Below are 12282 nucleotides of genomic sequence, written 5' to 3'. Positions count from 1 at the left end.
CTCCTTCTCCTGCTCCTGCCACTGGCCATTCAACGTCGCGGCTCCTGGCATTGATGTTCATCCATTGTGTCCTCTGTGTGAGCTGTGTGAGCTGTGTGTCCCGGGTGTCCTGTGTGTCCTGGCGTCGTGTGGCCACTGCATCCTGCCTCCATCTCGTCCTGCGGCCTCCATTCATTGGATCTTTGGGCCCCCGGCCCTGCAAGTCATGGGCATTCAAAGGCATAATATAATAACGCGTTTATGTCCCCTCAGCAATTTTATGATGCCCGTCCAGCGCAATGGCAAAGCCAGAGTAATGATGACCACAGGACCTCACCGGGACATGTGCCCGTCGCCCGTCAGTCCTGTGAGTAATGACACAGTCGGATGGTCCATATAAAAAAGATTTTTATTGCACTATCTGCGATAACAGTTTGGGGTTTCTCGTTAACAGTCCTGTAAATTACCAGGACGGAAATTTCATTACGTCTAAATAGTATGGACCTAAAAATATCTTGCAAGAATAAATACATTAATCCATTTTGAATGCTGTAATTTAATTTAAATTATATTCTTACACTTTAAAGTCCGTTTGGCGCTTGATTGATTGAAGGGGTTGTGAACTACATATTATTTTCTATATACTATTTTCTACCTTTACTGAAATAATTTTTTACTTACGTATCAAATTTAATGTGATTTGTTTTTACTGTTCTACTACTACTACTGTTCTTCATATTAAAAATGTTCTGTATTTTAAACTACTTTAAGTTCTATAAAATTTAATAATAGTTCTTCATAATTATGAGAGGTTGATACTCAACCATAAAAGATACGTTTTTATCTGAATCTCACATTGTAGATATTTGTATTCTTGTAACTAAAAATATAAAACTGTGATAAATTCCAATCTATTTTAATTTGTATCGAATAAATTTATGATATCAATATTTCTGTGTTATCCATCTATCTAACAGATACTTATAGCCAATGGCAATGATTTTTCGGTTCAAAAGGGCTCTCTAATCCCAGCCAATTTACGTCGGCTGGCGATGGCAATGGCAAATCAAGGATTCTTTTCAGCAACACGTAAAGGGCGGATCCAAGGCTTTTTGGGGCGGGTGAGGGGCGGGAATGGAGTGCAAACTGTTCGCCTAAAATATGTCAATCGGAATGTAAATCATTGCGTAATTTGCATTTTGAGCAAATCAGCTTCAATTGAAATTGTCGATGCCCGGTGCCGCAGCTCCTCATCCTTCGTCCTCGTCCTCCCGGAATTCCCCGCGATCCACAGGCATTTGTTTCTGTTGCTGGCAACACGTGAGTTATGGCGACGATTTTGACAATTGTCAAGCGACGGGCCACGCCCACCTACCCAGCGGCAGTGGGCGTACAGCCGACGCATCCGTTACGTGCGTTTATATGTTTGCTCCTCGAATCGGGCATCATAAATCTTGGCTCTTGTTATCCAACATAATTGTGTTGACGTGCCCGATGCGAATTCAAATCATGTTAATATATATACTTACCGAAGCGATTGCCGATTTATCGTGAAATGTCGTCACTCTAGGTTTAAATATATGATAAGGCTCTTTTAAACCTGTTTTAAAAACATACTTTATTCTTTATAGATACTATACAAAAATTTATTTATTTATAGCTATGATATAGCAATAAGCCTTCAATATTTAAAATTAAGACGTATAATGAGTAATAGGTTTTATTTCTTGAAAACGCTTAACTTATTAATAGATTTTACATTTATATAATTATTTTTTAGGATTATGAACATTTCATTTGAATAGCATGTAAGCATGCTATATAATTATAGCTATATAATTAAACATTTTATATATTTCCAGAAAAAAATAGTATACATAAATCTTTATTAAAACATTTATAAAAAATCCTTTTCGGATAAAAGAAGTGGATAGTGTTTAATTTCCGTAGTTCATAGTATATACAAATATATATACGCAAACTCTTTTACTAAATTGATTTAAATTCCAATTCAATGTATTTATTTTCAAAAAGCATTGGCCTATAAGCCGATTGTAAAAGGAAAGGGCCTATAAATTTCAGAAACCGCAAATAGAACAGTGCAAAACTTCGATACACGTTTCGCCAGGCAAAAGGAATTAGATTTGCATTCAGCGCTTGGCAAAACGAATTTATTGCGAAAATTATGCTTTGATTTATTTTATTTCATTTTATTTATGCCTCCCTTAACTCCGGATTCCCCTCTTCTCACCTGCTGCCATTTCCAGCATTTTCCAGCTAAGTTGTGTGCCTGTGTTTATGACACAACTTTCATCACGTACAACGTAGAGCAGATGTGCATACGCCAAAAAGTATGCAACAGCAAAACGTGATTTCGTTTTAAATTTCAACTGCGAGTGCTGTCAAAGCTGAATTTATTTGCTGAACGCATTCATTTGGAAATTATCGAATAGGAAATTATTGGCTCCTGCAGAACAGGACGTTTTGCTGCTATATTGCTCACATTGTTGCCCGTAAGCGTTTCAAACGTGAGCCATTCAAACAGTTACAATTATTTCTTGGCAGAAACTGATTAGGAAATCACAATAGTTTGGAGGCATTTGGGTGTCAGATTATGCAAAATCAATTTGCCAGGGATGTTTGATAGGTTCGGCAATAAAAAATTTTTTTTGTTTACATTTTTAAGTACAAGCCATTTAATAATGTCGTAACTTAAAGTAAGTTGTGGTATACAAATAGGGTTTGATTCTGAGGTATTTATTATTCACTTTAAAACACCTTTTAAGGTGAATTCTTTTACTATTAGATGAAATATTATTGAATTGTTTTGTAACTTAAAGTGAAAAATCACTAGGTCTACCCTTAAAAGGTGTCTAAAAATATGCAACAAAATATATGTAACAGAGTATTTCTTTATCACTGCATACTTTTACGCACCTCCAAAAGTGATACCTGACACCTGCAATAAGATAAAAATGTATGACCCTATTATTTCTCCATAATGAAATGAAACTGCAGGAGCACTAAAATATAATACCAAATGCCGCTGACCATATCGAACCACATACTGCGATTCGCTGGAAAAAGTCCACAAGTCCGCAGCTCTAACTTCAAACTATTGGCGTAGATCACATAGGAACTTGTCTAGATTGTAAAAAATTGATAAGCCTTTTTAATAGAATTAGTATGTAATTTAGGTACCTCTTTCGTCCAGTGAATTTCACTCCAGGAATGCTTGGCTGACCTCTGGTACTCCACGACCAAATCGGCCAAGTAATCGTTGAGAAAATAGTCTAGAGCACGGATTTGATATTGAACACTTCCGTACACTATCCATAAAATAGGAGTGGATACACGAAAGGTAAAAAAGGCTCCCCAATAGGCTTGTATTACGCCAATTATAAAGTTATCAAAGCGGGAGGCCAACATCTGGGGGCCATAGATCTTATTTATTCTTAAGGCTGTTTTGGTGAGATCGGTGTGAAGTAACCATAGATCCTGCAGCTCTTTCAAATGTCTAGAAGATTTTGATGTTATAATCTTATCCAAACGTTGGTTCATATTATCAAAGCCTCGAGCAATATGCCACAATGCAAGGAAGTAACCCATTGGCACCATATTCAGAATGCTCGTGGCATTAGTCAGGAAAATAAATCTGGCTATATTGACTATATTCATAGGTTCGTTCGAATAAAAGAGAAATATGGTTTCCGTAAGGCACAACCACGTTATGGTAAAGAACTTGACATATATAAGAACTATTAAGGATTTCCGTCCACATCGGGTACATCTACCTCCCTTTTCCTCCTGAAGTAATCTTTGCAGCAATGGTTGCATTTCGTTAAAAGCTGTATCTCGAAATCCACGCGATAGGACTGTATATGATATTACCACATACGAAACCAGATATCTCACATTATAGGTAATCAAAATGAGCTGCGGAAAGTGCATTTTTGTCTCGAAAACCAAGCGAACTTGCCACATTACAAAGGGCAGCACTGTAAGCGTTATGATATTTGCAACAAGCGCATAAGTCCGGGAAAATAATGTACTGTAGAACCTTTGGTTGGCTAGTTTCCGCGAGGTAATTCCAAGTGCCAGCGAATAGCCGAAATATATTTTTACTAACGGATAAACCATGACCACGTCCTTTCTGAACCAGTTTGTTGGATTGACTGATGTCATTTGCTGTACTAATAAGCGGAAGTGCCTATATTAAAAAGATATCAGACAATGGTGCGGAAATCATACTGATTCACTGATAATAAAAAATGGAAATGTAAAAATACACACATATTGATTTCAAAATGTTGTATTAAATATTCGAATTAAATAGAAACCCGTTTTATATGGGATAATACATTTTAAAAATATTTAAGAATTTTTTAATTTAATAAAACTAGAATTTTACATAAAAAATCCTGAAATTAACTTGTTTTTAAATGTATTTTTCCATATATAACATTTTTAAAAATGAAATACATTAAGATCTTATCGAAAATATTTTTGATAATGAATTTATTTCGTTTTTTTTACAAGTGTTATCAGGGTTAACCAAATGAATTGCAGTATACAAGTTAATAATAAAAAAACAAGGAAGAACGCTATAGTCGAGTACCTCGACTATCAGATACCCGTTACTCAGCAAAAGGGACCAAAGGGAAATGGAGATATGCAAGCAGCAAATCGAGATTAAAATACGCCACCTACCGGCGGTAGACAGATTTAAGCGTTATGGGCGTTAGAGTGGTAGTGGCAAATTTTTTTTGACGAGACCAATACATTCCAGTTAAAATTTTTTATCTAGCATGAAAACTGTGGGCGTCACAGGTTTGGGCGGTTTGTGGGCGTTAGAGTGGACGTGGCAAACTTTTTTTTGGGACAATCGATAGGTATTGATGAGAACAATACACTTCTGTTAAAATTTTTATTCTAGCATCAAAACTGTAGGAGCCACAGTGTTGGGCGGTCTGTGGGCGTAAGAGTGGGCGTGGCACATTGCGGAAACTTTCGCTTCGTAAGAAGCTCAGGAATCTGCACGCCAAATCTCAATAGCCTAGCTCCCATAGTTTCCGAGATCTCAGCGTTCATCCGGACAGACGGGCAGACGGACATGGCTAGATCGACTCGGCTAGTGATCCTGATTACTTACAGACATACTTTCCGACGAATCTAGTTTACTGTTTTACTCTACGAGTATCGGGTATAACAAAAGGAATTGCAGCAAGAGTATAAAAAAACTAAGAACGCCTTCAGACATTCGGAGAAAGTTGTTTCGATTTGCCGTGTAGAGTCCCCCAATCTTCAAATGTCGTTTCATGCTCCTTTCGTAAATGATATAAGCACTTAGCTGTAAAAAGTTCTCAATTATACGTTTGTTATTTTACCATAAAAGGGAAAAAGTACCTCCTTGGTCAAAAGGCCCTCGATGATTAGGTCCTTGGGACTGCACTGATATTCAGTTGTTAACTCCATAATATAGTCATTAAGAAAACATCCCACATTGCGCATACACCACAAGAAGCTTAAAACGTAATTTAGAGTTTTAGGAGTAGACTCTGTATTATATAATAACAAAATGAAACAGTGGAAACCATGGATGATGGCCCTTAAAAAGAATTCAAATCGCAAAGCCAGCATTTGATGACCACGAATCATTTGCAACCTTTGGAGAGTCCTGCCAAGATGGGTGTGCAATGCCCATAGCTGATATATTTGCTCTTTTTCCAACGATGTATATGGTTTTTTGACCGGAATAAGATCATCCATCCGCTGATTAACAAACTCATAGCCTCTGGCAATATTCCAAAATGACATAAAATGCAAATACGCACTGCTGACCATTATATTGAACCCGGTGCATATAAACATGTCTCCAATCAGCATTAGAATATCAGTTCGGACCCAACGCAAGAAAATCGCTACTGTCAAAATGTCAGTCAGCCATAAAGTAGCTGATAAATACGTCTTAAAATAAAATAATTTACGCAGCTTTGGGCTGGTAGTTTTCCCATATCGAGTCATATTACGATTTAATTCGGTATTTAGACGCTCAAAGTCCAACAACGCATTTTCCCCGAAACATCTCGAGGTCAAAATGAGAAATATTACGGCATAGGTAACACAATGCAGAACAAAAGGCGTCAACCTTATAAATGGAGGTAGGGATTCATTCGCCGATATTAAATTGGCATCTCTCCATATGAAATAAGGCATTCCTGCTAAAAAGAGTATATTTACAACCCGTGCATAAATCCGTGTTTTTCTAGTTTGATGGAGCTTTCCTTTCACTAATCTGTAGGATGTAATGCCCATGAGCAGGGCGTATGAGTTATATAAGGAGGCCAACCTTTGCATGGCTTATGTTTTAAAATAACCACTTTTGAGGAATGTACGAATGAGACTAACTTACTAGAACTAAGACATTCTAATCCTTTTGGGCTGAGTTCAAGTGTAACTGAAAATATAAGCGCAATCATATTGGACATAATAATGACAGTCTTAAGTTTTGAAATTGTATAGAGCATTGTTATGATGTCACTTCTATCAGGTAATAATCTAAAGTGCTCAAAAGTACAAGTGTAAGGGACAGCCCAAAGAACTAATTTCAGCTTTTAAAATGTTTATTAATTCTTACATTAATTTTATCTTAAGACCTTCTATTTCGTGCTTATCACAAGTTGAAACTGAAGCAGCATTATGGAGTGGACTATAATAGAGCCCACCATTTGTAGCCATTTATTTATATTTGCCGGGTAGAGTCCACAAACCATCAGATCCAGTCGCATGCTGTTGTTATGGATCAGGAAAGAACTCAGCTGGAAGTTAAGAACGACTTTAGGATAGTAGTTTAAAGTACCAGATTATTAACCACCTCTTTGGACATTTCGCCTTCGGTGATATAGCACTTTGTCTGTCTTGTCTGTTCAGTAAGCACATCGCACATATAGTCATTTAGAAAAAAGTCTACACTTCGTATCCAATAGATAAGAGCTCCATAAATCTTTGCAGTATACAAGTTAATAATAAAAAAACAGAAGGAATTGCAGCAAGAGTATAAAAAAACTTAGAACGCCTTCAGACATTCGGAGAAAGTTGTTTCGATTTGCCGTGTAGAGTCCCACAATCTTCAAAGGCCGTTTCATGCTCCTTTCGTAAATGATATAAGCACTTAGATGTAAAAAGGTCTCAATTATACGTTTATTATTTAACCATGAAAGGGTAAAAGTACCTCCTTGGTCAAAATGCCCTCGATGATTAGATCCTTGGGACTGCTCTGATATTCAGTTGTTAACTCCATAACATAGTCATTAAGAAAACATCCCACCATGCGCATACACCACATGATGCTTAAAACGTATTTTAGAGTTTTAGGAGTAGACTCTGTATTATATAATAACAAAATGAAACAGTGGAAACCATGGATGATGGACCTTAAAAAGAAGTCGAATCGCAAAGCCAGCATTTGAAGACCACGAATCATTTGCAACCGTTGGAGACTCCTTCCAAGATGGCTGTGCAATGCCCATAGCTGATATATTTCCTCTTTTTCCAATGAAGTATGTGGTTTTTTGACCGGAATAAGCTCATCCATCCGCTGATTAACAAACTCAAAGCCTCTGGCAATGTTCCAAAATGACAAAAAATGCAAATACGCACTGCTGACCATTATATTGAACCCGGTGCATATAAACATGTCTCCAATCAGCATTAGAATATCAGTTCGGACCCAACGCCAGAAAACCGCTACTGACAAATTGTTAGTCACCCATAAAGTAGCTGATAAAAATGTCTTAAAAACAAATAATTTACGGAGCTTTGGGCTGGTAGTTTTCCCATAACGAGTCATATTACGATTTAATTCGGTATTTAGACGCTCAAAGTCCAACAACGCATTTTCCCCGAAACATCTCGAGGTCAAAATGAGAAATATTACGGCATAGGTAACACAATGCAGAACAAAAGGCGTCAATCTTATAAATGGAGGTAGGGATTCATTTGCCGATACTAAATTGGCATCTCTCCAGATGAAATACGGCATTCCTGCTAGAAAGAGTATATTTACAACCAGTGCAAAAATCCGTGTTTTTCTAGTTTGATGGAGCTTTCCTTTCACTAATCTGTAGGATGTAATGCCCATGAGCAGGGCGTATGAGTTATATAAGGAGGCCAGCCTTTGCATGGCTTATGTTTTAAATAACCACTTTTGAGGAATGTACGAATGAGACTAACTTACTAGAACTAAGACTTACTAATCCTCTTGGGCTGAGTTCAAGTGTAACTTAAAATATAAACGCAGTCATATTGGACATAATCATGACAGCTTTAAGTTTTTAAATTGTAAAGAGCATTGTTATGATGTCACTTCTATCAGGTAATAATCTTAAGTGCTCAAAACTACAAGTGTAAAGGATAGCCCAAAGAACTAATTTCAGCTTTTAAAACGTTTATTAATTCTTATAGTAGTTTTATCTTAAGACCTTCTATTTCGTGCTCATCACAAGTTGAAACTGAAGCAGCATTATGGAGTGGACTATAATAGAGCCCACCATTTGTAGCCATTTATTTCTGTTTGCCGGGTAGAGTCCACAAACCATCAGATCCAGTCGCATGCTGTTGTTATAGATCAGGAAAGAACTCAGCTAGAAATATAGAGTACTTCAGGAGAGTATTTTTAAATACCAGATTATAACCCACCTCTTTGGACATTTTACCTTCGGTGATATAGCACTTTGTCTGTCTTTGATATTCTGTAAGCACATCGCACATATAGTCGTTTAGAAAAAAGTCTACACTTCGTATCCAATAAATAAGAGCTCCGTAAATCTTTTCCACCGAAGCAGAATGGTCATATTTTGAATAGATCGTGCCCATGTATCCGTTGATGATGGAGAACATGAAGTAGTCGAAACGAGTGGCCAGCATTTGAGGGCCGTAATGCCGGTTTATCCTTCTGGCAGTCCGACTTAGGCTTGCATGCAGAGCCCATAGGCTACGGAGTTCCTCTACCTGATCCTTGGAGTCCATGGATCTATCTGAGATAATATCCTCCATGTGCTGGTTGACAAAGTCGTAACCTCTGGCAATTTGCCAAAAGGAAACAAAGTAAAAGTATGTGCTGACAATTTGGATGGTTAGGAACGTGTTGACTAGTTGAGCGTATAAAATGTAAGACCATGGCATTCTCCATTGATAAACGCAAGCTACGAGTATGTAGGAAATGCAAAGGTAACTCAAAGTAAAGGTTTTCAGAGCAAACATTCGTCGCAGTTTCGAATTCATTTCCTTTCCCGTTCGCGACATTTCCCGATTCACTTGGACTATTATGATCTGTAGATCCAGCAACATGGCATCCCTGAAGCATCTTGAAACCAGGGTGTACGCTATTACAGCATAGTTAATCGAGTATAGGACGTATGGAATTATCCACATGTAGGAGGGCAGCCATTCGGCCATGGTCATCAAATCGGCCGATCTCCAGAAACCCATCGGCAGGAAGGTCAAGGCAATGGCATTCATGACCACCGCATATATCTGACTAATCCTCGTTTCCCTGAACTTCCCACCGGTTGTCACGTATGACGTCATGCCGATGACCATGGCGTATGCGTTATACGCCTGAACTATCCGCCTCATTGTCGCTATCCAAGTGAACCGACGTCCAAAACGTTCGTACTGCAACTAAAGTCAATCGCCCATCGTTTCTGTTGAGTTAGGAGCCAATTAGCCAAAGTGTTATTTCGCCGAGCGATGCAAATCTGGTTTAATTTCTTGACGCTATCGCTTCCCTTTTGGAGGTGATGATTTTTCGGTCTTTTATCTTTTTCACAACAAACTTAATTTATTATACCCTTTATTAACACTTGAAAAAATCTCTAAGTTTCTCGTCACATTTTAGCGGTCTTTTTAAAATTATCATTTGGTTTACATTTTATTTAAAGAAATTTGAAAGGTATTAAGATATAGTTTATTTTTGGCTCAACAAGGTAAGAATTTATGCAGGCTAAATAAGAAATTTAATATCTTATGTACTAATCCCTCAGCATCACATAGAATTGAAGCAGCAATGTGCAGTGGCAAACTATAAATCCCATCATGCTAAGCCAATGACTTTTGTTGGCCGAAAAGAGTCCGGATACCTTCAATTCAAGTCTCATGCTGCTCTCATAGATCAGGTAGGCACTAAGCTGTAAACATGATTGTATCTTGATTAGTTGTCTTTAAATGTTTCAGTTACTCAATCACCTGCTGGGTAATTTCCCCTTCGGTAATTTCGTGCTTCGGAAAGCACTGATACCGTGAAATCAAGTCACATATGAAATCGTTGAGGAAGAAGTCCGCAGTACGAACCAAATATATCAAACCAGCATGAAGTAAAATGAGATTCATTCCTTTGAAAACGTAAATTATTCCAATATAACCATATATGATAGTGAAAATAACATAATCCGTACGGGAGACCATCATCTGAAGACCATATACCCTATTTATTCTCTTGGCCATTATACTAAGATCCGAGTGAAGCGACCACAGAACCCGTAGAACCTCCGAGTGTTTTAAAATATTTTTTTCACATCTTAGGGCTTTGAGGAGCTCCTTCATTTCTTGATTAACAAAATCATAGCCTCTAACGACTTGCCAGAAAGATGTGAAGTACAGGTACGTGTTGACATTCAGGAAGCTGTAGGCAATGTTAATAAGGAGACCTAAACCAATGCCCGACTTTAACTTAAGAAGCGTTACCAAGGAGGCTAGACACAAATATGAAAGTGTAAACGATTTTATATACAACAGTCCAAGTAGTTTTGAATTCGTTTTCCTTTCCGCACGCACCATTTCTCGATTTAATTGATTGGTTAGCTTTGCCAAATCTAAAAACAAGCTATCCCGGTAGCAACGCGAGATTAGGATATACACCACAACAGTATAGTTAACTGAATATAGAACAAATGGAAGTAAAAACATTATGTCAGGTAGCCAGGGTGCCATCATCATTCCTTGGGCTGCATTCCAAAATGCCATTGGTAAGATGGAAACGGTTAATATATTTAGTGATAATGCATAAGCCCGTGTAATTTTGGTTTGTTGGAGTCTGCCATTAACCACTCTGTAGGACGTCATGCCAATAAGCAGAGCGTATCCATGGTATATCTCCACTATCTTCTCCATTTTCCTGCCACAAAAGGAACCGCTCTTTAGCAGGTTCAAGCTTAAACTAACCGCTACATTTTTCATTCTATAGGGTAGGTGCGGAAATTTTTTATCTACCTGCCATATCAAATATGAACATTCACTGACCAATAACAGAAGATTATCGGATATCTGATAGCTATTCAATGCCCACCCTAGCCAATAACTATTATGTTAAGAATATATTAAAAGCGAACAGCACAGATTATAATATACTTTCGGATGTTATAACAAGAAAGTATAATGCAGGAATTATTTTAATTATGAGGTGGTATTATAGTCGTAAACAGTTGATTCTACAGGTAGACCGCACCCTTTTTCTGCGCAATAATTCACTACAAAGCATGTTTGGACAAATCCTTTTAAAATCGAAAACAAATGGATTAGGATTTAAGGCTTTATGACTTTGTTTACCAAACAAATCAGTAACCCTTTCTGACCTTTTAACCCAATTTCAGGTGCTTTAATATATTCAATTTTAAGTTAAGGTTCAGGTATTACCTGTCCTGTATATAAATTGGTTGAGTAAAAGGTACTTCACATCACTTGTGCTCTGCATTTCAAGAAAGCAACATATAGAATAAAATGGAAGGTCCTCTGTCGTTTATTCAACTTAATCCTGCCTGTCTAATACTCATTGTACTAGGATTTTTGTTCGTTGATTTCTTAGTCGACAAATGGTTCGGTCCGAAGGAAGATTTTGACAATTACAGATGTTATATCAGCTTCAACAGAAAATACGAGAATGAGACTCCTTTGGTCAGAAATTGTGGATTTAGTTATCGGGCAAAACTTTTGGCTAGTGTCAAAAGGAGACTCGACCAGCAGTTCTGAAGTAAAATATATTTTATATTTATACCTAGGCAAATAACATTAAGAAATTAAAACAATAATAATAAAATACATATAAACAGAATCAACCACATCTTTTTAATCTTTGAACTTTTTAGCGAAAACCGCCACAATCTATCGATTTATCGGATGGTTTCGATATATTTTCCCAGTGCTGCCATATGGCAAGGTTATCTGCCAGAGTAGCAGCCTCAACTTTGATATGCGCTGTTATCTACTTTATCGGCGGTTTTTTTAAAGTTTAAAAGCCTTAATAGAGAA

The 12282-nt window shown here is 37.3% G+C and overlaps 3 protein-coding genes across 3 annotated transcripts; 1 reads left to right on the top strand and 2 right to left on the bottom strand.

Moving 5' to 3' along the window:
• Positions 1-2827: 2827 nt before the first annotated feature.
• Positions 2828-4344, bottom strand: Gr59b (Gustatory receptor 59b). The gene is made up of 2 exons (XM_017072047.3): positions 3181-4344; positions 2828-3123 (listed from the first exon to the last, which is right to left on the bottom strand). The coding sequence occupies exons 1-2, from the start codon at positions 4162-4164 to the stop codon at positions 2968-2970; spliced, it is 1140 nt and encodes a 379-aa protein (XP_016927536.3). The 5' UTR covers positions 4165-4344; the 3' UTR covers positions 2828-2967.
• Positions 4345-8462: 4118 nt separating this feature from the next.
• Positions 8463-9765, bottom strand: Gr59a (Gustatory receptor 59a). Its single transcript, XM_017072046.4, has 2 exons — positions 8677-9765; positions 8463-8621 (listed from the first exon to the last, which is right to left on the bottom strand). The coding sequence occupies exons 1-2, from the start codon at positions 9613-9615 to the stop codon at positions 8463-8465; spliced, it is 1098 nt and encodes a 365-aa protein (XP_016927535.3). The 5' UTR covers positions 9616-9765.
• A 1892-nt stretch (positions 9766-11657) lies between these two features.
• LOC108009027 (uncharacterized) lies at positions 11658-12003 on the top strand. The gene has a single exon (XM_017072998.4). It carries the CDS (start codon positions 11755-11757, stop codon positions 12001-12003), a length of 249 nt encoding a protein of 82 aa, XP_016928487.2. The 5' UTR covers positions 11658-11754.
• The last annotated feature ends 279 nt before the right edge of the window (positions 12004-12282 follow it).

The sequence above is a fragment of the Drosophila suzukii genome, chromosome 2R (genome assembly GCF_043229965.1).
Source record: "Drosophila suzukii chromosome 2R, CBGP_Dsuzu_IsoJpt1.0, whole genome shotgun sequence".
In the NCBI taxonomy this organism is placed as follows: domain Eukaryota; kingdom Metazoa; phylum Arthropoda; class Insecta; order Diptera; family Drosophilidae; genus Drosophila; species Drosophila suzukii.
This window is presented reverse-complemented; position numbering and strand designations above follow the sequence as displayed.

Bases quoted from the DNA above. Each gene is read 5' to 3' on its own strand.
- LOC108009027 (XM_017072998.4), top strand. From the start codon at position 11,755: ATGGAAGGTCCTCTGTCGTTTATTCAACTTAATCCTGCCTGTCTAATA.
- Gr59a (XM_017072046.4), bottom strand. From the start codon at position 9,615: ATGAGGCGGATAGTTCAGGCGTATAACGCATACGCCATGGTCATCGGC. The intron at 8,622-8,676 runs GTGGGTTATAAT...CTATATTTCTAG, and splicing joins AAGGTAAAATGTCCAAAGAG to CTGAGTTCTTTCCTGATCTA.
- Gr59b (XM_017072047.3), bottom strand. From the start codon at position 4,164: ATGACATCAGTCAATCCAACAAACTGGTTCAGAAAGGACGTGGTCATG. The intron at 3,124-3,180 runs GTACCTAAATTA...TTTACAATCTAG, and splicing joins AAATTCACTGGACGAAAGAG to ACAAGTTCCTATGTGATCTA.